Here is a 25,132-nt window from a genome sequence, read left to right as displayed (position 1 = left end):
AAAGGGATGAATGGGCCTGCTATGCAGTCCACAGTTCCCACCGTCCACGCACACAGTGGGGCAAGTGAGGGCAAGAGAGGGAGGAGAAATATTTTGGGGTTTTTAATTGGCCTCTGTGATTTAAAGGTCATGCTTTGGGAGGGGCAGGGGGTGAGTTAGTGCCTGGGATATGTCTGCCTTTGTGGAGGGATTACTCAAAGGCCATACCTGTGGTGCCCACTCCTCCTAACCTCCGTGTAACAGCCCCTGGGTTCATTCTCAGATGTGCTACAGCTAATTTTAGGTCGCCTGTCCTGTCAGGGGTCCCCGTCTGAAGGCCTGGGGGTTGAAAGCTGGGGGTGGGGTGCAGATCTGTGAACTATGCTCAGATCCACATAACTGGCCCGCTCTGGCCGGTGGGATGGGTCGGGCTCCAGTGGCACTGTCCCCACAACCTGACTGGCCCTCCATTATCTGGCTTCACGCAGAACTCAGTCCGAGGGTGGGAAGTCCACACGGGTGAGCTGGGAAAGGCCTTGGCAATGAGGCTCCTCTGGTCTGGTATAACCCTTTCCTCTGAGGACACTTCGGTGGGGGGCTGAGGGGGAGGCTCGGTAGCTCGACCTTGCTCTCGCCAACTGAGCCCCTCCCAAGGTCTCTGAGGAAGGTCATGACTGTGACAGGCTAAGCTGCAGCAGGATGGAGCCAAGTGAGCTCACAGGAGAACTGGCTTCCTTGCGGATGGAGCACAGCACAGAGAAAAGTAGGAGCGTGTGGTCCAGATTGCTGAGTGTCATGTGGTCAAGGGACCTGGGGTCACAGTCAGGTATAAAGCTATGTGTTTTCAAAACTCCCCACAGATAACTCAAAGAACGTGAGAGTAGTGAGCAGCTTTCTCCAAGTTGGACCCATGAGCCAGGAGACCAAATCAATCCAGCAAATGCCTGGGTTATCATCTCCTGCACCCTCACCGCAGACCAGCTGGTGAGATGATCATTTTTGCTGACCTGATATGTACGGCCAGAGAGAGAGAGAAACATCAATGTGAGAGAAACGCATTGATTGGTTGCCTTCCACACATGCCCTGACCAGGGCTAGGGGTTGAACCTGCAACCCCAGGTACTTGCCCTTGATTGAGAATTGAACCCGAGACCCTTCAGTGTGCGGGTTGATGCTCTAACTACTGAGCACACAGGCCATGCCAGTAAGGTCATTTTTAACACTCTTTAGCAGTGGTTTTCAAAGTGTGGGCCCCAGAGCGGCATCAGCATCAACCCGGGGACTCATTACAAATGCAGAGTCTCAGGCCCTACTTGCCCACTAAGGAGGACACTCTGGGGTGGGACCCAGCCCTCTGAATCTGAACCCACCTTCTAGGTGATTTTAGTTTGAGAACCACTACTTTAGCCTCTAAAGCAGTGGTTCTCAACCTTCTAATGCTGTGACCCTTTAATACAGTTCCTCATGTTGTGGTGACCCCCAACCATAAAAGTATTTTTGTTGCTACTTCATAACTGTAATTTTGCTACTGTTATGTCTTAGGCGATCCCTGTGAAAGGGTCATTTGACCCCCAGGTTGAGAACCGCTGTGTCTAAAGGCTCTTAGTTTTGTTCGCTGTAATGTCTCCCAAACTTACATGGCCACATGACCCTTCCATGGCACAATATCTATTGACTTTCAGAGGAATACTCCTTGGGAAGCAGGGAAGAGGAACTTGGCGTCTGTCTGAGGTTGGTTTGAACCCCACCGCCCCTGGGTGGGGGAGCTCTCAGTCGGACCCTGAGCACTACCCTTGGCTCACAGCACGCCCGCTGAACTGTGGCTGCTACCCCAGCACGCATGCTCACTGCAGGATGGTAAACGGCGGCGGCTACCAGTGTAGTTCTAGTGTAACAGTTTCATGTGTCCCTCTTTTGGCCTCCTTTTCCCATAAAACTCTGGATTTGGGGTATCAGACTGAGTCCTACAATATCCTCCTCACACCCAGGATAAGTTGAGTGCCCTGACCCCCTCAAGTAAAGGTCATTGCCCTCCTCAGGGGAGCAAAGACCAGACCTTGTGCCTGATTCTTGCCTTTGGTAACTGGGCCACATTCCCTTTTATGAGAAATGACAGGGCACAGCACCCGGGACGGCCAGCACCCATGTCCACTTAGTGCGGCCCCTCCCAGGGTAAGGCAGGGGGTGCAGCCCGTGTCCACACCTACATGTGGCATTGCTGGGGACACGGTCTAAGGCCTGGCGGGCTGTCTAGCTACCTTTATAGGATCTTATCCCTGGCTTCAAGGAGACACAGAGGGAATAAATAAGAGGACCCAGCCTCCTTTCTTCCTGGAACAGAGAGCAAGCAGGCTTTATACTTCTAGGAAGACTGCTGAATCCATGTTCTTCTGCTTAGAAACTGGGGGAACCTTGGAAAAGTTACCTGTCCTCCCTGAATCTCCGATTCCCCAGCTGTAAAATGGGGTGAGTGAAATTCACTCCACCAGGCAACTTTGCGAATTAAACGAAGACCCGGAAAGACTGAGCATTGCATTTTGCACAGAACAGGTGCTTAATAAATGTGACCTTGAGATCTCCTCTCTCCTAGGCAAAATGGCCATCCAAATGGCCCCCGTCTTTCGAGGCTCAATACAGTCGGAACATTCATTTATTCATTCACTGATCGAATATTTATTGAGCACCTACTACCTCTGTTGAAGGCACCTGCTGTGGACACAGAGATGAACAAGACAAGACCTCAGCCTCTAGAAGTGGTGACAGGCCTGAAGCCACTAATCACATAATTAGTTATTGAGTTTGATTGGGGGTAGGATACGGAGGGAGAGCGCTGTCTTCCCCAGCCAGCCCAGGCCAATCAATATTGACTTCCTTTGAAGTCTCTGCCTTATTTCCTGACTGTGCAATCTGCCATTTACTGCCTGGTCTTGTTTGAATGCTTCCTAAGTGTCAGAACTGTTTCCTAAAGTTGACTGCAGGCAGGGATCTGGGCTCTCAAGCCACCTTTGCCCCACTTCCACACTGAACAAAATGCCGGGCTGAGTCAAAGATAAAATACGTTCTTAGATCAGCATCTGTCTCTTGGGAACGGCAACTAGGAAATGTCACAATGACTTAAAGACGTCACCTCCTAACTTGGAATTGCACAGTATTTATCCTTCAGGACAAATAGCTCTTTGAGGGTGGACAGAAAACGAAGTTGGGGAGCAGATTCGTTTATAAATCATGATCACTGGATCTAATTTTAAAGTCCCTGGGACAGGTATTCTTCCCAAGAAATGGGTCTTTTCAACATCATTGCCAAATCTGTGGTAGAGAAAATCAATTTTCTGACTTAGTTTTCAGATACACATAGTTCACTGGATGGCCACCTGAATGCACGCCCCAACAACCTGGGGGTTGGTGATGCGAGACTGGAGTCGGGCCGCGGCCGCGGGGGCGGAGGCTGGCCGTCTGGTCGGGAGCACTGTTCGGGCTGGCCTTCCCCTGGGGCGCCTGGCTCACACAGGGAGCTGCCGCCTGCTCCCAGCAAGTCAGGCGATGTGCTTGAGGACCCCGTATACTTGTATCTCCACATGTCAAATGGAAGCGTGAGGTCCTTGACTGATGAGGGAGTTGGGGGGCAGGTGCAAAAGGCAGAAGGGAGCTGGCAGCCACAAAACTTAGCGAACGTCAGCCTCAGTGACACCAGTCACAAGCTGGTCTTTTCACTTCCCGGGGGAGAGGCGGCAAACCCGTCCCTGAGGTTTTCACCACCCAGACCCTGGCTCCTCCTCTGTGTCCTCAAACAGCCTCCAGTGGCTCCCACCACAGCGCGTCACCCACACGCCGAGAGGAAACTTCCAGAAGCACGCTCAGACCCCACAACACCTAGCCCGAAGAGCCTGGCCCTAGAGCGAGGCAGAGAGCCCATGGCTCTCTCCAGCGTGGGGACACAGTCCTCCGTTTGATTTCCTGGGCTCGGCAGATAGTACAGGCTGATAATACTTAGTGACGGATGGGTGGATGGCTTGATCCTTCAGGAATGTGTCCCTGCTAACCTGGCCAGCCTTATATGCCATCCCCACCCCACCAAGCTCACCTTGCCTCTAATCACACGGTGATCTCTGAGCTTCTGCTGCGCAGATCATTTCTCAGGGCGGCACAGGTCTTCCCGTCAGCCCGAAGGCCTGGGTGGCCCCTAGCTCGTCTGAGACCAGCCTGGGCCTCAGCTCCTAGGCCAAACCTACCTCCACCCCAAGCAAGCTTAGATGCCCCTTCTCTGAGCTGCGACAGTTTGGTTGTCTGTGACTGCCACTGGACAGGGAGACGGTGGAGGGCAGTGACCTTGTATCGTTGTCCGCAGGACAGTGCCCGGCACAGAGTAAATGAGCACCACATAGCTGCCGGAGGCATGGCTCTGTGAATGGGTGCATGGCTGAGGGGAAGAAGCCTGGCCTGGGTGCAGCAGCCCCGCAGGCCTGGGAGGGACTTACGTATTCTTTGGCCAGGTCACTGATGCTGCCGTTGGTGGTTGGGGCGGTGGGCTCTGTGCCCTCTGGCTTTTCCTGCTGCTTGCCCTCCTCCTTGGGCAAGCCGCCCTGCCCGGGGAGGGCCACTTCTCCTACGCCGAGGGCCTTGCTCTTATATTGCTTGACAAATTCTTCCATTAGTTTCAGCTCGTTCTCCAAAAGTCCGCGGCAGCGAGAGGGGTCCTGGTCGTAGATGGGGAGCTGGTGCATGAGCTGGCGGCGGCGGTAGTAGGCACCCTCGGTGCCCGTCACTGGCTGCTTCTCCTTCGGGATGAGCTCCATGTACTGCAGGCCCTGGGCAGGAGGAGGGAAACAACTGTGACTCTCCTGCCCCAGGCAGAGGCCTGAGAACGGGTGAGATCTAGAATCGGTGAACAATTTCTAGCTTCTTCAGGTTTTGTGAACCCAAGGATTCTCAAGGACGGATTGTGAATCTTGGTGACACCCAAGAGAGGCCTAAATAAGCTTTCACTCTCCCCCAAGTTGTAATCGCAGGTCACTTTCTTGATGAGAAGGGTGTGATTTAAGCAGATGTTCATCTTAGATTTACTGGCTTTGGGGCATGGATTTTGTTTCCTTCAAAATGGAATCTTTTTACTTTACTTACTTCATGTCGATGCTCCTAATTAAAAAAAAGTCAATCTAGTTTAAAATTGCTTTTCTTAGAAAAGTATAATTAAATCATTATGGACATAAGCGTCTCCATGGTTTATTAATTAAAAAATATGCAAATGTGCCCTCTAATATAGAATCAACAAGGTCTGAAGTCAATCACATTCCCGCGTGGGTAAGAATGGTAGCCATCTGAATAGTATATGTTCAGAGATACTGTTCATTTGGCCTTTAAACAAATAAATGAATAGAAATCTTTTACCTGGGTGGGTCAGTAACGGACCCAGCACACAGGGAATGGTGAGGTGCTGCTATCACACGCAAAGTGCTCAAAGTACGCTGGTTCCCCTCATCTTCTCCATCTTGCCTCCCCTTAAAGCCTGGCTAGCTTTTAAAGCCCATTCACCCCTCCCCCCGTTCTTGAAAGCCTTTCCTAGAAATGCGAATGCGAGATACCTGCCTCTCCTTCCCCCTGCCCAGCTCACCTGGTCTGACCTGGTAGGGAGCAGTTCAAGCTTTGGGGTCAGGGAGGCCTGACTTCAGGGCTTGTCTCTGATGTTTACATGAGCTGTGGGTCATCTGGCTAGCAGTGCTACCTCTCTGAGCCTCAGTTTCCCCTTCTGTAGATGAGGGTGATAATATATATCTCTAACAATGTTGGAAAATTAGGTGAGATCGTGCAGAGATAGCTCTTCTCATAGTGCCTGGCACATAGTAAGTACTCAATAAATATTAGCAGTTAGGTTTAATGTGACCAGTTTTTAAAGGCTTACGGCTTTCTCTGGCTTTCATTCTGGTTGGGAAGGGTGACAGATAGCGAGATTCAGTCCCGATTATTTGGAATTAAAAAAAAAAAGTCAAGAAATTGAGTAGGGAGAGTGGTTCAACCTCCAAAGTATGACTGGCTCAGCAGGCCAGATGCAGGGCAGACAGAGGGGCCTTTGTACCGTGTGGTTTTATGAGCCAGCATTAATCATGGCCTGACGATGCCGTCTTCTGATTATTTTGGGGCCCAAGCATTTGGGGTTTTCACCAGCCAGATCCTGACGCCCACAGCCAGCTCTTTTATGAGCTGCTTGCGTGGGTTTCCGCTGACATCTCAGAGACCCACTTGATGGCTTACCCAGACCTGCGCCTGCAGGCAGACCTGTCCTCGGAACCAGCTGGCATGTTCGGGCACTCCTGCTGTTCCGTGCCGCCCTCTGCGGCCCAGGATCTGCCCCTGCCTCACCCCTCGAACTGGGGAAGGCAACGGACCATTCTGAAGTTCCTTACGTGTCAAATAATTCCTGCCTCCCAGGTGGCTGAGCTCATGAATGCTGAAGTGTTCTTTTACAATATGCTTTTCAAACAGGACAGCTTTGAAAAATAAATCATTGCCTCTGTTAGCTTTATCTAGAGGGGATTTCCCCTCTTACGTTCTGGATGAGAACTGTGCCGCTCGAACCCTATGGAGAAGGTCGGGTTTGTGTGGTTAGTTTCCGCCCCATCACAGAGTGATCCGTGGGCTCCCTGCGTGTGATGAGAAGGTAGCCTCTGCCACGTGACACTTCCATGTGAGTCTGACCACAGGGGATGAGAGTCTCTGATCACACGCTTGGATGTCAATTGCTACAAAAATGTCCCTCATTTATGCTCAGTTTTGGTACCTCTCATGGTGGACCAGTAGCAAGGGTTTTGTGAAGTGGCACCAGTCCACAGACCACACGTGGAGTCACTGGACAGGGGGTGATGTAGCACAAATACTCAAGTCTACCAGGAGCCCTGTATGGTGCAAGGGGACAGACAGGACAGTGTACGGAACAGTATGGTGTCTGCCCTATTGGGCCTTGCTTCACTCGTGACACATTTATGATTTGCTTCTAAAAGCTTCTAAAGAAACAATGGAGAGCTGAGAGAGAGAGGAGAGGAGGGTGGGTGGCATCTACTGCAGTTTGGATAGTTAGAGACCTGTCAGAAGGACCAGCCATGCAAGAACCGGGAAAGGACATTTCTAGTTAGGGAACAGCAAGTGCAAAGTCCCTGAGGAGGACGAGAGCTCGGGGCGTCGGAGCAGGAAGGAGGCAGGCCAGTGTGCAGCAAGGTACTGAGTGCTGGGCGGGGGTGGGGGTAGCAGGAGCCGAGGGAGGAGCCTGTGGGGAGGAGCCTGTGGGGATGCACCACCCAGGGCTCCAAAGGCTCTTCTTTTCTCCCGGGAGAGATTTAACTGTCAGGCTTGCATCTCTGAACCTATAGGACCTCTTTTAGCTCATTAGCTTGTAGAAATCCTCTAGGCCCTTGCTACCTGAGGTGTGGCCTGGGGACCAGCAGCATCACCATGGCCTGGGAGCTTGTCAGGAGGGCAGAATCTCAGGCCCCGCCCAAGCCCCCTGGATGCATTTCTGCAAGCCCTCCAGACGACTGATATGCTCATTGAAACCTGAGTGGTCCACTCAGAATTGGACTGGTGCACCAAGTCCCGAAGGTGGCTGCATATGGTGTTACCTGGGGCATCATTTAACTGCTCACTTCTGGGGAGTCTGATCCTGTGAGCTGGAGCTTCTGATTTAATGGTCTGGGGTGAGGGGACCTTTTATGTGTCCCCAGGAGGTTCCAGGGGATAGCCAGGGTGTGACCTTGTTCAAGTCGCCTGTTCTTTGTGAGCCTTGTTTTTTCTGTCCTCCTCAGGGCTTCTGTAACCGTTTCCCAAGCCCTCTCTGGGTGCCTCTTCCCCACAGTTGTGAAAAGCCAGGTTGGCTCTCCCTTGTAAGCTCAAGAGACCTCAGCTGTTGGGAGAAGCAGGGGCTGTTTCTCTGCTCTCCTTGAGGCTTGCACATGTCACATCCCAGCCACTTTGGGGGAATGAACATGGCGCAGATGAAGACAAGCACGTGGAGAGGTCTGGATGATTAGCCATCCTCTGTTTAGAAACGAGGAGCCCACAGGAACTCCTGAGCAGCCCAGTACTAGAGTTGGAAGGGCCCTTAGAGTTCATATGAATAACTCTACCCATTTAATGGATGAGGAACACCGAGGCCCAGTCTTCCCATCAAGATCACATTGTGAGGTAGGAACGGAAATGAAACCACAGACATTCCTACTATTCCTGTAACCTTGCCCTCTCACCTTGTTCTTGAAATTTGGGAATGTGTGTCCTGGCTAACATTTACAAGGGCAAGAAAGCAACCACTTGGTTGGAGGAAGCTGTCTTACCAGTTTCTGGGTGACTCCGGGGGGAGCCCACTCATAGGTGATGGTGTCAAAGGTGGGGTCTTTCCCAGTGGCAATGGGATTGGTCATGATCATCCGGTTCCTCTTGTAAATCCGTATGCCGTCCCCGCCTTTCACCCGGGCCGTGAGGGTGGAATACTTGGAGTCCATCAGCAAGCGGCCAATTTTCCGATCATCTTCCAGGTCGGAGCTCAGGCAGTGGTCCTCTTGGCTGCATTTGCAGGACTTGCATATTTTCCTGGGGTGGGGCAGAGAGGGGAAAGTGAGGCCAACCTCCAGGAGAGAGAGGGAGTCTCCGCCGGCCGCATCTACCCTTTTGCAAGCAAGTGCAAAGTTTAACTTGTGTAACTGGGAACGGTTAGCAGAAGACACATGGTGACCTGAGACCAGGGGCTTAGGGGTTGGGGCTGCATTTGGGAGACTCCAGTCTTTCTGTCAGTCTGTCTGCCTGTGGGGGTTGTGGGATGTGACTTCTGCTGGAAAAACAGCAGCAGGTTTTCCCTCATGGTGGTTATGGTGGCAAAGGCGGTTCACTCATTAGAGATGCTCCAAAGCAGGAGTCTTCACGGCCTGTGGGCAAACCCAGCTCCTACCCTGCTTCTGTCAATAAAGTTTTAGTGGAACACAGCTATGACCAGCCACCTTCTGTGGCTGCTTTGGGGCTATGATGGAAGACTTGTGTCATTGCAACAGGGCACAACTGTCCTTCAAAGCCTAAAAGAGCTACTACTTGGCCCTTTATAAAAAAGGGTCTTTTTATATGCAGACCCCTGCTTTAAGGAATTTAAAGTTCTCTCCCAAGACCCGAGCCTCATAGCTTCAGCACCTTTTAAACCCTTGAGCACTCTTTCTGAAGTCAGAATAGAGCTGGGAATTTTCTTCAAGAAACTGGTGGACAGGACCCCGTGGGAAGGGAATGAGCTCGGAAAACCCCTCGGGCCGGAGAGATTGGTGTCCGCTGGCAAGTGTTGGTCACGCGGCTGGGAGAAGGAAAAGCATCGGGGGATGCTTCATATTCACTGGGCACCCTGATGCTTCTCTCTGACAAAAATGCGGTGGGCCGTTCTGTGTGGTGCCTTCATGATCAGAGAGCCAGAGTTCTACGGCCTGCGAGGAGACATGCCCTCCCTCTCCGGCCTTCTGTAGGCATGCCATGTCAGAGCTTGCTCATAAAGTGACGTCTTCCAGGACCTACCTCAGGGATGGGGCAGCCCACGCCGGAGAGACGGCACTGTAGCTGCATGAGGTGTCCCAGCCAGGCATGCCCCCAAGAAACCCTCCTTTGCTCTTCCAGACTCAGGAGATTGATGCCGTTAACCACAGCTCCCAGATACTGACTGTGGGGCCAGCAGGGGTGTGCCTTGATGGTCTACATCAGTGGTTCCCAACCAAGGTCAGTTCTGTCCCGCAGGGAGATTGGGCAATGTCCGGGGACACATTTAATTGTCACAGTGGCGTGCTACAGACTTCTATAGGGTAGAGGCTAGGGATGCTGTTAAATATCCTACAATTCACAGCTCCCCCTTCACAAGAGTTATTCAGTTCCCAATGTCAATAGCGCTGCAGTTGAGAAACCTTCTTGTAACATGAAGAAAAGGAGGCCCCATCGCCAACTTTAAAGAACTTACAGTTGGGGTGGGAGAGGAGAGGGAATCAGATGGAAACTATAACACAAAGTGGAGTCAGGCTGGGCCGTGTGAGAACTGCGTGTACTGTGTGGGATTCTGCCGGACTGGACCTGTTCTCCAGGATGCTGGCATGTGGTGCGTGGACAAGGGCTCCGTGGTGGGGAGTTTGGGAAACTGTGGGCTACAGGTGAGACACATCTTTCAGTGTAAGGCTGCCTCTTGTCTTTAGTGCGCTGATGTGCAGCATGACTCCGGGGGGCGAGGGGGGGAGAAGGCAGCATCTCCAACATTATTTGAGGAGAAACTTGCAGTTCAAGTTCCCAGAGGCGATATAGGGCAAAGACGAGGTCTTCTCATTCATACGAAGGGTGGCTTGTTCTGTGGGACTGTGGCATTTCACTCATGATCGTAATATTCTCTTCCCGCTCCTTTTACGAGGCATGGAGGAGACTGCTTCTCTGAGAAGCCTGGTGATGGCACCACTGGTTTAACGTGGGCAGTGACAGCAGGAAGGGGGGTCTCCCACAGGTCCTCTGACCTGCCTAGTATGTTCTTTTTTTTTATCCTCACCCGAGGACATTTTTCCATTTTTTATTCAGATAGAGCAGGAGAGAGAGAGAGGGAGAGAGAGAGACAGAAACATCGACGTGAAAGGGACACATCGAGTCCCTGCCACCTGCACGACCCAACCAGGGCCGGGGACAAACTGCAACCGAAGTACGTGCCCTTAGTGGGAACTGAACCCGGGTCTCTCTGGACCGCAGGCCGACGCTCTAACCGCTGAGCCAAACTGGCCAGGGCAGCCCAGTACGTTCTATATGTGAAACTGGGCCAGGAAGCTGCCGTTTGCTTTTCTGGTTAACAGACTCAGAATGCTAGAGGAGATGCTGAGAATGCAAACACTTAGACGTGGAAAATGCTGATGAATGAGATGTCCTATGAGACCGTGTCCACATTATTTCTCCTTTACTCATGCTTTTCATATTGCCAAGTAAATGGCTGGGGCTTTATGAAAGTCCACCCCATTCTTCCTAGGCACCCGAATCGTAGAGGACACAGATACATAGGTCTTCAGTGGGGTAAAATGGCCATTTCTGCAACCTGTCATAGAAAACCTGTAATTGTGGGAAAGGCACAGGTTTGGAATCTACTCCCAGTCTGAACACTAGCCCACCGTAGGTTGTGGTCCAGTTTCTTACCTATCAGATGAGAGGGATGGTCTACGTCAGGGTTGGCAAACCATGGCTTACAGGCCAAATCCTATTTTTGTATGGCCTTGGAACTAAGAATAGTTTTCACTTTTTTTTGCTTTGTTAATCCTCACCCGAGGATATTTTTCCATTGATTTTTTTAGATAGAGTGGAAGGGGAGGAGGGAGAGAGAGAGAGAACATCCACATGAGAGAGACACATTGATTGATTGCCTCCTGCACGACCCAACTGGGGCTGGGGATCTAACCTGCAACCCAGGTAAGTGCCCTTGACTGGGAATCTAACCAGACCCTTAGGTCCTTGGGCTGATGCTCTAACCGCCAAGCCAAACTGGCCAGAGCTAGTTTTCACATTTTTAAGTGGGTAAAACATTTTGAATTTCCATGTCCTTAAATGAATGAATGCTTTCAAGCTACAAGGACCAAGGGGAATAGGTGTGACAGAGGCCATACGACCTGCAAACCCTACAGTGATTCCTGTTTGGCTCCTCACAGATGGCTTGCTGACCCTGGTCTGGTTGGTGAGTTTCCAAACTTTGCTGCATATCCAAATCCCCCGGGGGCTGGGTAAACGGGGAGATGCTGTGCCCTGGCCCCACTAGCCAGATTCATGGGCTGGAGTGGGATCCGGGCCGGGTACCTGCGATCCTGTTCCCGAGGTGACTCTGATGCCCACCAAAATGGGACAGTCACTACTCGGTCCCTTTCAGGAATTTAAGCAGCTCCAGTTGACTTTCTCTAGGTTGTCCCTCGAAAAGCACAGGAAACCCAGCTATCATGTGACTGCAGATTTATTTATGAAGGTCCGCTGCCCTGGTGAGAAGAGGCAGATTTTACACCACAGTCCAGGGCAGCTGCTGGAGCTGGCCTGGGACAGGGCCCGTGAGCAGGGTGCGTCAGGAGGAGTCTATCAAGAGCGACCCCTGAAGAATGCAGACTTGTAATTTAAAGAGTCTCTGGTCTCTCTTCCATTTTTCATATTATGTTTCCTGTTTTCCTTATATCAGGTTTTGTTTTTTTTCTTTTTCTTCTACCTACTGAAGTCAGTGTATATTGAAAAAAATAAAGCTAATTAGAATGATAATATAAAAAAATTTGTTCACGCTGGGAAGGGACCTTGTACTGGGCTCTCTCTGAAATGTTTTCCTCCACCTTGAAGGGGAATTCAGCATGCTGTGAAGGTTGCCAGGTGGGCAAGGAGCCCGGCGTGGCTACTGGAGGGCAGGATGCTGAGGCTGCTGGGGGAACTCCTCCTTGGCTTCATCTGTTTGTTCTGAAAGTCTGCTCTGTACCCTCCTCTTTCAATAATGCTCCTCTTCTGTGCTCCTGATACGAATTCCATTCCAACTAACCATGTGAATCGTTCATTTTTGTAAGCAATTTGCCTGAAACTGTGGGATGGTAAAGCTGGAAGGGGACCCCAGAGCACATCAGCCCCGACGTCCCTGCTCTCAGAGGGGAGTCTGAGGCTGAGGGAAGGGAAGTGTCTAGCAGTCAGCCCATCGATGCTGTCCTGTGAGCATTAGCGGAGGCCCTTTCCCACTACACCAGGCTGGCCTCCACTTGGATCTTTACATGTGTTTCAGACTATGGAGAGTATGGGACCTGGGGCACACAGTGGTTTGACATGGTTTCCCCCCTCAAGGGTGGGACCTCACTGATCCAATATGGCTTGAATTTAGGTCCCTGTTAAGGCAGTTCAAACCAAAGATGACATTTGAGATGCCGGAAGGACCTACAAGCTGCAATCTGTCTTTCTCAAGGGTAAATTCCCTTGACGTTCAAATTGTTTATAAGATGGGGAGGAAATGTAGGGATTTAAACGACGCTGAGGGATTTCTGCTTCCAGCCATGAGGGACGTGGGGTCCAGCATTGCCCTCCTTCCATAAACACCTAGACAACCAGACAAACTGTATTACAGGATCATTTTCAGATGTCAGACCACAGGAAGCACAGGGCTGTGGCCCTTGGGAGAAGGGAAACGTTACTGAGCCGACTCAGTGTCTGCATTCAAGGAACATTAGCCCCCTGCCCCACGAACTCTCAAAGGGGCTGTCTGTAGGATGATTCTAAACACTGTTCTATGACCCCCACGGCAGAGTCAGGACCAATGGGGTGACATGATAGGAAAGCTCACTCTGCTCCAAGCCCAAAAGAGCTCAAGTGGCCAAAATAGATGCACTGGGGGTGGGGGTCCCCCTCCTGTGAGTGTTTTAGCAGTGGGAGGAGTTTGTGCAGGGGACAGGAATCAGGACTGGATGACCTTGAAGGTCCTTACATCCAGAAGACCACGTGAGCTCCTCTAAGGTGAGGACTCAGGGAATGGAGTCCTTTTGTGTGGATATGGATAAGGAAGTTTTGTCCTTTGGAAGCTCATGGCGCACTGTACTGCAGAATGGTTGAGAGCATGGGATGGAGTTTCCCACAGACCCGAGTGCGAAGGCTGCCATTTAGTAGCCATCTCCCCATTACTCACCCTCAGTTTCCTGATCTGCAAAATGGACACGCTAATACCTACCACTGAGCATTCTTTCAATATTTAAATACTGAAGATTTAGCTCAGTTCAATATTTCTGTAGTTGCCTCCTCACAGTGGAAGTCAAATCTCTAAGACAAATGTGTGTGAAACTTTGTTCCCCCACTGAGTGCCCCGGGCATCGCCCTGGCAGTGGAGACAAAAACTCCTTCTCTGTTGTCGTGCCCTATGGAGTCTCACCGGGCTGCATGAGTCCCGGGGTGCCACCCACATAGATGCCAGTGTGAACGGTGCTGGGACTGTGCAGTGTGGCAGCCCTCCTCTGATGTTCAGAGTCCTCAATGGATAAAGAAAGAAAGAAAAGTCCAGCTGGCTCCTATGAGCCTTCCCCATGGCCGTGAGTACCAGGTCTTGGTTTCTAAGTGTGTGGACACCGTGACCTTTAGTTCGGTCCCTGGCTCTCAGATCGGAACCCACCACAGGGATGATGGTTCAGTGGGAGGAGAGCAGCCCATGCACCGCTCCCAGGACAGACAGCTCTCCCCAGCGTGGACCAGGCACCAGCGAACAACGGTCTGCACCTTCCCAGGGCCGTCCCGCCGGGCTGAGCCTCCACCTTGAAACGGTTAAAGGAGAGCGAAACTCCTGCTTCATCTTGGCTCCCCAGGGCTTGTCTGGCATTTCCGAGTTAGGCCGAGAGGGAGTGCATTTGCTCCGGGGCCACTCCCTGCACAACGTGCATCCTGAGCGGTCCCAGCAGACAGCGGCCAGGGTTCCCTGAAAGGACAGCCAAGAAGTGAAGGCAGGCAGAGCCTCCCCACAAACTCCATACCTCCACGAGTGTGGCTCGAAGCCCGAACACGTCCCCTTGCATCTCAGACAAGGCACACCTCTTGCTGACTGCTGCTGGCCCAGGGACATCTGGAAAAGGAGCAGAGAAGAGGGTGTTTTCCTTCCAAACCCCTTGGACCAGGGATGTTGACCTCTAGAAGACTTGGCATGCCCGCAAAGGGATTGTGTGGAGTTCAAAGGGCTTGGGATGAACAAGCCATCACTAACTGTTTACCAGGAGCACTTGCTGTTTACCATCACCCACTGTTTACCAGAAGACCAGCTGGGAAAGTGGCCGTCGGGCAGGCAAGTGTGCAGGGTGGGGCACTTCCCAATAAAAATGCGAGGGGGCTCGATCCCAGCCCGCGGTGCTGTCACTTGCTGCCAAGACTGCTGTGAGGGACCATCTGCTCCTTCCTCCCTCCCCTACTCCCCTGATCCACTTGTCACTGGAATGGAATCTTCCAGAAAATGTCCCCTCTCCCTCATTTACTTATAATTTATTGATAGGGTGTGATGAAACCAAAGCGCAAACCAATGTTCATGCTGCCAAATGTTTATAGCTCAAAGCATAACTTAAATATTTTGCTAAAACATGGAAAATCAGGAGCATTCGAAGTCTGGTCCTGCGCTGGAAGGAGAACAAGGCACCAGTCAGGTTTCCCTTTTCATGAGCAGCCAGAGGGAGCAGGAATGCCCGGCGGCGGCGGCGTGGGGACCCCAGCAGCTCTCACGTGAGGCCCTGAAACCAGCAGCATCACCGGAGGGGGGCCAGAAATGCAGACTCTCAGGCCCCAGCCCAGCCCTTTTAAATCAGAACTTTCACTGTAACAAAATTTAGGAGACTTGTATGACAGACATTAGAACTGGAGAAGCAGTGGGTTAGTGTACGGATCTGCTGGCTGAGCAACTTACCTGACTCTTCACTGGGAGTGGGGTGTGTGTGTGGGGATTTGGTATGAGTAGGTACATTATTACCATCTTATCAAAATCGAGGCTTCATCAGCTAGTAAGATAAAGGGATAAGCTTGTCATTCAACAAGCTATTGATCCACTTAACCGTTTACTTAGCATCTACTGTGTGCCAGCCACAGGGATAGTGCATAAGATTCAGGTGTGCTCCAGAGGTCTAGGGGAGATGGAGCAGGAAAACATGTATCACCTGCTCCTGGAAGGGGTAATTTTGAGGCAAAGAAACTGCCTGTCAATGAACCCATATGGGAAATCCAGGGAGGCTTCTCAGAGGAGGTGACTTTGGATTGGGGCAGTGCAAGATTAACTGGCAGAAAAGAAGGGATTCCTCGAAGAAGAAAGAGAATGTGCGAAGGCAAAAAGGTACCAAAGGGCTTATGGGTTGGGTGTTGCAGTCTGAGCATGCTCTTTGGGACAGTCAACACTCTTGGTTCTTTTCTGCCAGCTCATCTTGCACTGCCCCAATCCAAAGTCACCTCCTCTGAGAAGCCTCCCTGGATTTCCCATATGGGTTTATTGACACCTTGCTCTGTGCTCCTAAAGTATTTGTGAAAATAATAGCAGCTACCATTTTTAATGCCCAATATGCTCAGACCCTTTTATCTCTGTACCTGTTTGACAGGTAAGAAAGCCTGGCTCAGCTGGTCCAAAGCTGGGTTTGGAAATCACATTCACAGCTCTGGCATGTAAGAGCCATGTTGCATGTGTTTAAAGGAAAGCATGTTCCTACTTGTGCCTGTTCAGTGTTAGATTCATATTAAAATTGAAAAACAAGATGGTGCGCACCACACCCCCCTCCCAAGCTGGGAGTTTTCATTCACGGGCGGAACCTTGCTCCCTAAAGCCACTGACACGTGAAACCTTGCAAACATTCACCTCTTGTTCTTGACACCTTGGGTTCTACTACTTGAAACACAGCGATCCTTTCACACTTCATAGTTGAGTGATTCATAGGTTACTTTGGGAGGTATATGAAGTATGAACAAGGCTTCATTCTTGGATTGTTTTAAACAGACCCAGAGGCAGCGAGGCCTGGACACAGAAGAGCTAAGCGGAGGCATTTCCGAAGTGGCCCAGCACCCCGCGTGCTCCAGCATTATTGTCCTTCTAACGAGCGGCTGATTTAACAGTCGCCCTACAAGGGGATTAGCCCTGCCGCTTGGCCAGGGAGCGAGCTGCTGGCGCAGGCTCTGGTTTAGAACAGTGGGGGAGGCGGCACGGCCAGAGAGCGCTGGCCTGCGGGCGGGCTGGCCCTGCGGTGCCAACCCTGACATTTATTAGCTGTGCGGCCAGAGGCGACTCATTTCCTCGGCAGGCCTGAACTGCTCCTCTGTAAAACGAGAAGGCTGGCCGGCGTCGGGGTTGCCTGGATCTTGCTGCAGGATGTTACACAGTGGTCCAGGGCGGGCGGCAGGGAGGGTGACATGACCCAATAAAAATGGCAGACACCGGAAGGAACTGGCCTCCAGAGTCTTTGGAGCGCGGGCCTGCGTGGGGAGTGGGAGGGGTGGCCGTGGGCCGGCAGCTGTTTCTGGTGGAGGTTTAGGCTTTGGGGTCAGAGAGTCAGGGTTTTAGTTCCAATCTGTGCCTTTCTTCTGCTGGCCGCCTGCCTACGCAGTTACTGTGCAGGTGGACGTGCCCGCGTGGAAAAGGCTTAGCCTGCACTTACCACGTACTGCGTGTTTGTTGTTGTCATTGCATCTTGTGCCGACAGCCTGAGAGACCCTAAATCACGTGTTCTCAAACAAAAGAATGTTTCCCCCTAGCAACAGAATTCTAGGGAACCACAGAGGAACAACTTTTCTAACCACTCGCCCCATACGTATACTTTCTCCCTCTACTTTGTTTCACGCATATGTGTTGTCTCTCTGGTTAAGTGTAGGGAGCAGAGGGTTGGCCCTTGTCTCCATCCTGTTGGTGGGATGGTTTCCATGGTGACCGGAGCCCATGGGAGGGGAAAATAAATGGCCCTGCAAGAAAGAAATCGATGTGGGCCCTCAGGCCACACTCGCAGCCAGTTTGCTGGCAGACTGTGGAACACAATAAACAGCCCTCCGTCCACTGTGGGTATGCACAGGAGTCAGCCAGACCCAGCTACCCCGGCACAGGAGAGGATCCTGCTTAGCAAGGAGGGGAAAGCGTCAACCAGACGTGGTGCTTCAAACCAGATGTTCTGGTGCATAAAAGTGGGTGTGTTCAACGTGGACCGCGGCTCTGATGAAAGATGGCACAGTGGCCCACAGTAGCTAAGAAGAGAAGAGCTTAAAAGGACCTGTCACTTAAACAAATGGGTTCTTGGAATATAGCATCCATTCTGTGTTTTGTTTTTTTTTTGAAGGGAGAATAAAATGTTTCGACAGTTTTCCTTGGCTCGGGATAGTGGGACGCGGTTCATCTGATATAGTGGAACCGAATCGTGTGAGGGGCTGAGGACTTAGACCAGGGATGCAAGGGACCTGGGTGACTCCTCCCTCTGTGAGCATTTACCTTCAGGTGTACCCCAAGGGCAATGTAGGACTGTGACGAAGAGGAACCAGAAAGGGGAAATGCAGTACGGACTTCAGGGGGGAGCAGGGGACCTGGAATTAGAGATGGGAGTTCTCCCAGCTCAGCTTCTCTTTCCTCGTGTAACTCAGCTTCCTCCTCTCATAAAGGGGGTTCCTTGCCCCTTTTGTCTCAACAAGGCTGTCGTAAGCATCATATAAGGTTAAAAGGTTGTTCGTAAAGGGAAATAATGATTTACTGTTGTTAAAAAATTATCCAAAACTTGGAAATAAGGCAGAAAGATGGGCGGCGCATTCTTTCAATGTCGTATGATGCAATATGACATTGCCCCCTGCCCCAACCCCCAAGGATTATCTAGAGAAGTTTACTTAGTTCTACTCCAAGACTTGGTATTACATGTTAACTGGTAGCTTTTTATCCAGTAGAGATACAAATACAAACAATTTTTTGTCCTTTTGAAAAAGATAGCCCTTAGGGTGTTTATTGTTTTATAGGACATGAACTAGTTATGTGCCTAACCCCCCAATCTTGTCCTAACATTAAATCGACTATAAATACCTAGCTCTTTAAATGGTTTTTGAACTGATTTAAATCTTACTGATTCCATAATTATTGAATAAATGGACACAAATCTTTTCTAAGTTCTATTTTATATTTGCACAAGAGTCACGATTTTTACCTTTTAGAAAATTATATACTTTTTTTATTGTTGAGAGAGAGAGAAAGAAACATCGATGTGTCCACATCGATTGGTTGCCCCTCGCATGGCCCTGGGGCCAGGAATCGAATCTGTAACCCAGGTACGTGCCCCTGACCAGGAATCAAACCCACGACCCCTGGGTCTGCAAGCTGATGCTCCAACCACTTAGCCAAAGCAGCCAGGGCTAGAAAATTATATCTTAACACCATCTTGTGCCTTTCTGACTCTTCATGGGTTTACTTTCTGAGCTGGGATGTTCTGAATTGATATGAAATTCTATTCCAAGTCAACTACTCTGACATGTCTTTTACAAGGAAGCTCCATAAGCATGTGTGTTATTAAAGATTATTGGTCAACATGCTCCGCTACTTAAAAACAAACCCTCCCCTAGGGGTCCCAGGAGAGAGGGTGGAGATGGTTGGGGTGGGGTGAAGTTATGAGAAGGTCTAGGAAAGAACTGAGATCATATACAGAAAAATGATCCTGGAAACTACCCCACTACCATCAACATCCCCCAAATAATAAGAGTTTGCCAGTCCACAGGGTGACTTTACTTATGCATTCTCTTCCTTAACAATTATGACAACCCTGTGAGGTGTAATCATTATTCCCAGGCTCCCGGTGACACATGGCAGTCAGTCGGAGGAGAAACCACTTGTCCATCCAGAAGAGTCTGGACTGCAGGAGCTCCTCGAGGGGAGGGCATCTTCCAGCCGACGTGCGATCTTCCTCACGTTTGGGACTGTAGCTAACACTGAGTGTGCCTTACGAGCTGGGCAAATGCCAAACATTTTCATGATATCTGACTAAAGCTTCTTGATGAACCTAGGAGAGAGAGACTTTGACTAACCTCATTTTCAGATGAGGAAACAGGCCCAGAGAGGTTAAGATCACTAGCCCTTAAGTGGCAGAGGCAGGAAGTGAGACCAAGTAGGTCTCCTTCAAAGCTATGTTCTCATCTGATCTGCCATGGCACTTTGTATCGAGCGCTCGACAGTTTACAAAGTTTGTTCATAGCAACTCTAGGCTGCAGATATATTGTCTTTGGCTCATGAGAAAAGCAAGCCCATAGGACTGATGGGATTGGCTGCTCAGAACATGATTCACACTCATGTCTTTGGAATCCAGATCCTGTGACTTCCTACCACACCAGGAGTCTCCAGACCCCAGACAACCTCCTACGAGTCTGGCCTTGACTCTGGGCATCAGGCCAGTTGGATCCAAAGTGGTGGGAGAGTGTGTTTGCAGGGGTGGGAAGTCCTGAAGGGCCAGGGCTGGGGGCAGTAGGAAAAGGTCAAGATCGCCTGTCCCAGGGTTTCCACCATCCAACCCTGTTCTGCTAAATAAGCTAAAGTGTAGATAGATGATCAAGGCAATGGACAAGTCTAAAGGGCAATTGTCAAGGTGACGGCCAAAGGAGAGGGTGAATCAGAGTTATGAGTGGCCCCGGTGGAAGATAATCGCCTAGTGTTGGCGTCACCTTGTTTACCAGCCCTCCCTGGAGGCCTGAAATGACCATGGGTCAGGTATGCTTACACCTCCCAGGGAGCTGGAGTCACACTGTGACCCAAGTGGCGAATGTGGTTGTATCTGTTTCCTAGAGACTTACCACTTAAAAAAAAAAAAAGAACAAAAATCCTAATAACCAACTTGCTAGTCATTTCTGGGTTTACTCTCAACTCCTTTTTTAAAAAGAAATATGTTTTTATTGATTTTTGAGAGACAGGAAGAAAGAGAGAGAGAGAGAGAGAGAGAGAGAGAGAGAGAGAGAAACATTGACCAGCTGCCTCCTGTCTGCCCCCTACTGGGGATTGAACCAGAAACCCTGGCATGTGCTCTGACTAGGAATCAAACCAGGGACCTCTTGGTGCATGGGACTGACACTCAACCAACTGAGCTACAACAGCTGGGCTCTCAGCTCTTAATAGTTTGTTTATATTGAGGATACTAGCATCCACCTTATTCTGAAGTAATGCTGAACCACTTTTAAAGGGATAAAAGTTGTTGAGTGTTGGATGTCACAGGGCTTCCATGATGTGGTCCACCTCGCCTATCCACACTTACCCACTTCTGTTTCCCATATCATCTACTGTTTCCACCCAGATTCTGTTCCCAATCTCCTGGGTCTTCTGTTCTCCTAAATATACAGCTGGTGCATTTGCTCGTGGTCATCTAAGCCTAAGAGGGCTTCAACACCACTCACTCTTTAGGGACCAGCTTAAGTCCCATTATTATTTTTTAAAAATGTGTCAGTTACAGTTGACATTTAATATTATTTTATTTAAGTTTCAGGTGTACAGCATAGTGCTTAGACATTTATACGATCTATGAAGTGATCTCCCCATAAGTCTAGTACCTACTTGGCACTGTATGTAGTTATTACAATAACTCCCATCTTTTCCATAATAAAAAGAATTAATAACAACTGTAACATGTACTGGGCTTTGCAGTTTTCCAGCCATGTGCTAAGCCTGAACTCATGCACATTTGACAACACCTGTGCGAGTCAGGTTAGCTTGCAGTGGTCCTCAAGGTGTGGGCCCTAAGCGGCACCTGGGAACGTGTTCGCGGGCCGGTCCTCAGCTCAGCCCAGGCCCCCTGACTCGAGCACTGGCTGTCCAAGCCCTTCCGGTGATTTGGCTGCAGACACCTGCGAACAGAGCTTTGCTGGTATCCCCAGGTTGCACAGGAGGGTAACTGATTGTGCTGCTTTGTCCGAGACTGATTCAGGGCCAGGTAAGACACCTTCAGTGACAGCACCGGGAAAACTCCAGGCAAACCAGGGGGAGTTGGGCTCCCTAATTAAGAGGATTCAAAGAGGTCAAATTAAAGCACTAGAGCTGGGATTTGAACCCAGAGTCTCTGAATCCTGAATCTCCATTTTAGTTTAATCAACTAAACCTTGGCAGGTGATGCCAAGAAGCCCTTTCCAGATATCTTGGGACCCTTACATTTTTTTTCTCAAATAATTCACAGAAATGTAGAATTAGAAATGTGATCGGTGCCAAGAAGGAGAAAAGCAGACCATGGTCTAAGTGCTAGACTCTAACAAGTCTGGGGTGAGCCAATGCTGCCGCTCTGGGGACCACACGTTGAGTAGTGAGGAACTTGTCTACACATTGGTCTACACCTCCAAAGCCCAGGCCACATCCCAGACCAATTTAGCCCAAATCTCAGGGGACAGTCACAGGCTGCAGTCATTCAGCCTGCAGGAGTCCGACGTGCAGACAAGTTTGGAAAGTCTGATGTGCCGCGCCGTGGTGCCCTCAGCTGCTCCATTTAACGTCTTTGACATCAATGGCTTGACACCCCCCACCCACTCTTAACTTGCAGACCACAGTTCCTACAAGGTGAGTTTTTACGGCATGTCTGACTTTTGGTATCACCATTTCACTTTGGCCCCATCCGCCCAGGCACCAGCCTGCCTCATAGGCTTTGTGCCCAATGCATGAAGGCTCTTAGCAGTACAGACGGGGAGCTACCCTTCCTCTTCCTCTAAGCTTCGCTGGATGGCTGACTCCTCTCAGGGGCTCTTGGATATTGAGACCCTCTGCTAGGCCTGAGGTCAGGGGTGGTCCCCCCCTCCAGGGCCCTGGGGGGTTGGGAACTGAGAGGGCCTGTCGGATGGAGGAACCCAGCCTGGGACACCTGAGGCCCTGGTGCTTACAAGCTGCATCATGGAGAGCTGCTGTCTTCTCCATCGGAGTTTGATCCTTTCAGGGAGTGGCCCGGCCAGAAGGTAAAAGGGGGCTTGTACTTCACCTTCCTGCTCAAGAACCCCAGGGTTTTGACAGGGGTCTGGACTTCTTCCACTTTTTGAAGCTCCCAACAATTGAAAACATGAGTTGCTAAAAAGGGGTTACACCATCTTTTTTTGTATTGTAATATGTTCACCACCCCAAGTCAAGTTTCCTTCCAACACCATTTATCCCCCACCCCTTATCCTCTCCTACCTCCCCCTCCCCCTCTGGTAATCATCATACTGCTGTCCTTGAGGGTTTTCTTTTTTTTCTTATTCCCTTCACTGTTTTCACCCAGGCCCCCAACAAAATCTTAACAGAGGAATGAAATCAACATACTCGCCAGTACAATAACTGTCTCCCATTTGCCGCCCTTCCTGCTCATACACCCTCCTGTGACCTGTCCCCAGTGGTGAAGGGTGGGGCCCAGAACCCAGGGATGCTGGGGGAAGGCCAACCAACAACAAGGCTCTTTCCCGTGTGTTTGCTTTGAATTAGGATGCCCTTCGGCACACATTTCCATCACATATGTAGTTTTGTTCTCATGGAAAACGAGCGCTCCCTATCTCGCTCTCTATCTCACCCGTCTAAAGCAGAACTGCTGCCTTTGCTCTGCCCTCTGGCTCACTTACTTCCCTCTTGACACTCCCCCTCCGGGTGGGGCCACCTCAAGCGAGGCTGCAGATGTGGCCAAGAGAACCTGCTCCCCAAATAAGAAGATGAAGGAGTGGGACTTGCAGCCCAGACCCTAGAGGGTTCCAGCTCTTGTCCCACCTGACCTCAAGGCAACAGGCTCAGGACGTGGTAGCAGCAGGCAGAAAAGTGGGCACACTGGCTGCTCCGCTTGAGTTTTCATTCTGCACCGTCGGACCCGCGGTCTCTGTGACGGCAAATCAGCCAGGGAAACAACTGCAGATAGAGCGCTTCATAGAACCACAGCGACTCTGATACGGGCAGCAGCCATCTCCTGGTCCGCACCAGAGGTGACATCTGGTGACAGAAGGGTTCTCCTGGGGTCTGTGCGTGCGCGCAGGGCCACGTGGGCCGAGTCCTTTCTCCCCCAGGGCTGCCCCTCAGCCCTTTCCACACCTTGGCCTGGACAAGCACAGGTGTAAAGAAATCTCTTCAACGTAGGTGCCGTTTTCCTGAACTGTGTGATGAGGATACAAATGCACAGACTAAACAAGCTGAGATTAGCCCAAGTGATCTAGTACTTAGACTTCTATGGATGGAAAACCCTTTCTCTGCTTTCCTTTTTTGTTTTTAAAGAATGATCCTATCTAAAGCAACAGAAGAGGAAAGGGTTGGTGGGTGATGAGCCGGCTGCGGAGGTGCCTGGGTCGTCAGTATTTCACGGCACAGGTTCAATTGTTTTCCCACGAAACAGTTTGTGTGCTAAACTGATCGTGTGTACCACTGTGGGAGACAGAGTTAGTCCGATGGGTTTGGCTCAGGATGTTAGGAGAATCTGATGCTGCAAATAAAATTTTGTAAAAATGCCCAACATAAGGGTACTTTTAACTCTCTGTAAAAAATGATGTTTTCCAATCAGAAAGAATATATGTACCCCCATGTTCATAGCAGCACTATTTACAATAGCTAAGATCTGGAAACAGCCCAAGTGTCCATCAGTAGATGAATGGATAAAAAAGCTGTGGTACATACAATGGAGTACTATGCAGCTGTAAGAAAGAAAGATCTCTTGTCCTTTGAGACGACATGGAGGGACCTGGAGAGTATTATCCTAAGCGAAATAAGCCAAACAGAGAAAGACAAGTATCATATGATCTCACTTATTTGTGGAATATAATGAACACAACAGTCTGAGGAATGGGGTAGTCCCAGAGACGTGGAAGTGGGGTATAGACTGATAATCCCCAGAAGAGAGGGGGTGGGGGGAGATAAACCACAGAACTTATATGCATGTACACATGAACAATGACATAGACAACAAAGGTGGGGACAGGGTGGAGGGGATCAGTGGGAGAAAAAGGAGAAACATCTGTAACAAAAATAAAAAAAAAAAAAAAAAAAAAAAAAGAAATGATGTTTTGTTTAGGTTTTTGTTTTCTTTTTGGGTCTGTCAAGATAGTTTGTCCTGGTTCAGCTCTAGAAGAATTTGGGTTTGGGGCAAAATCTACCATGGCCTCCCTCTCTCAACACGTCACGTTTAACAGGTAAGATTCCGGTCAGGTCAGGGCAGAGGGAGGAGCGCGGAGTTTAGAGCTGGGAAGGTCAGCAGATGTGTGGGGGCCCCAGACCCCGGAGGGCAGGGCCAATGCTCCTGTGTCTCCAATACCAGCCCTCCTGAGTGGGTCCTAATCATCTTGTCAGGCCCCTTGATGAACATGCCCCTGGGAAAGTTCTGGAAACCACCACCCAATTCCTCCTATCACTTCCTCTCGGAAGTCCTCAATTTTCCCAGGCTAGGTTCCCCCTCTCCCCCTCCATAAGCTCCTAACCACCACGCATGACCCTTTATGGAACATTTCTGTAGTTGTAATCACTTCCCCTCCAGGGGAGGAAATGATCAGAGATCCCCAAATGTGAACACAAAGGGTTAACCTGGCTCTGAAACAGAGTGGGAGAGCAAGTCCAGATGTGGGGAGGGAAATACAAATGAAAGGTTTCTCTGTGTGAGACCTGCCTTTGCCTCCGCCTCCCGCTCTGGTCAGCGAAGCCTCCTGGTTCCGGCTGTCCCAGGAAAGCAGGACTACCCAGACCCTGGGCCATGCCGGGCAGAAGCATGTGAAGCCT

General features: G+C 50.4%; 1 protein-coding gene across 1 annotated transcript in view; it reads right to left on the bottom strand.

Moving 5' to 3' along the window:
- Positions 1–25,132, bottom strand: part of LMCD1 (LIM and cysteine rich domains 1) — a 58,127-nt gene that overhangs the window by 12,426 nt on the left and 20,569 nt on the right. Inside the window, exons 2-4 of the mRNA XM_036266909.1 lie at positions 14,460–14,548; positions 8,295–8,550; positions 4,455–4,784 (exon numbers count right to left, since the gene is read on the bottom strand). Coding sequence (XP_036122802.1) covers positions 4,455–4,784; positions 8,295–8,550; positions 14,460–14,548 — 675 coding nt within the window. The remainder of the gene's footprint in view (positions 1–4,454; positions 4,785–8,294; positions 8,551–14,459; positions 14,549–25,132) is intronic.

This window comes from Molossus molossus, unplaced genomic scaffold (assembly GCF_014108415.1).
Source record: "Molossus molossus isolate mMolMol1 unplaced genomic scaffold, mMolMol1.p scaffold_m16_p_18, whole genome shotgun sequence".
Lineage (NCBI taxonomy): Eukaryota > Metazoa > Chordata > Mammalia > Chiroptera > Molossidae > Molossus > Molossus molossus.
The sequence above is the reverse complement of the archived record's forward strand: the minus strand, read 5'-3'. Positions and strand labels throughout refer to the sequence as shown.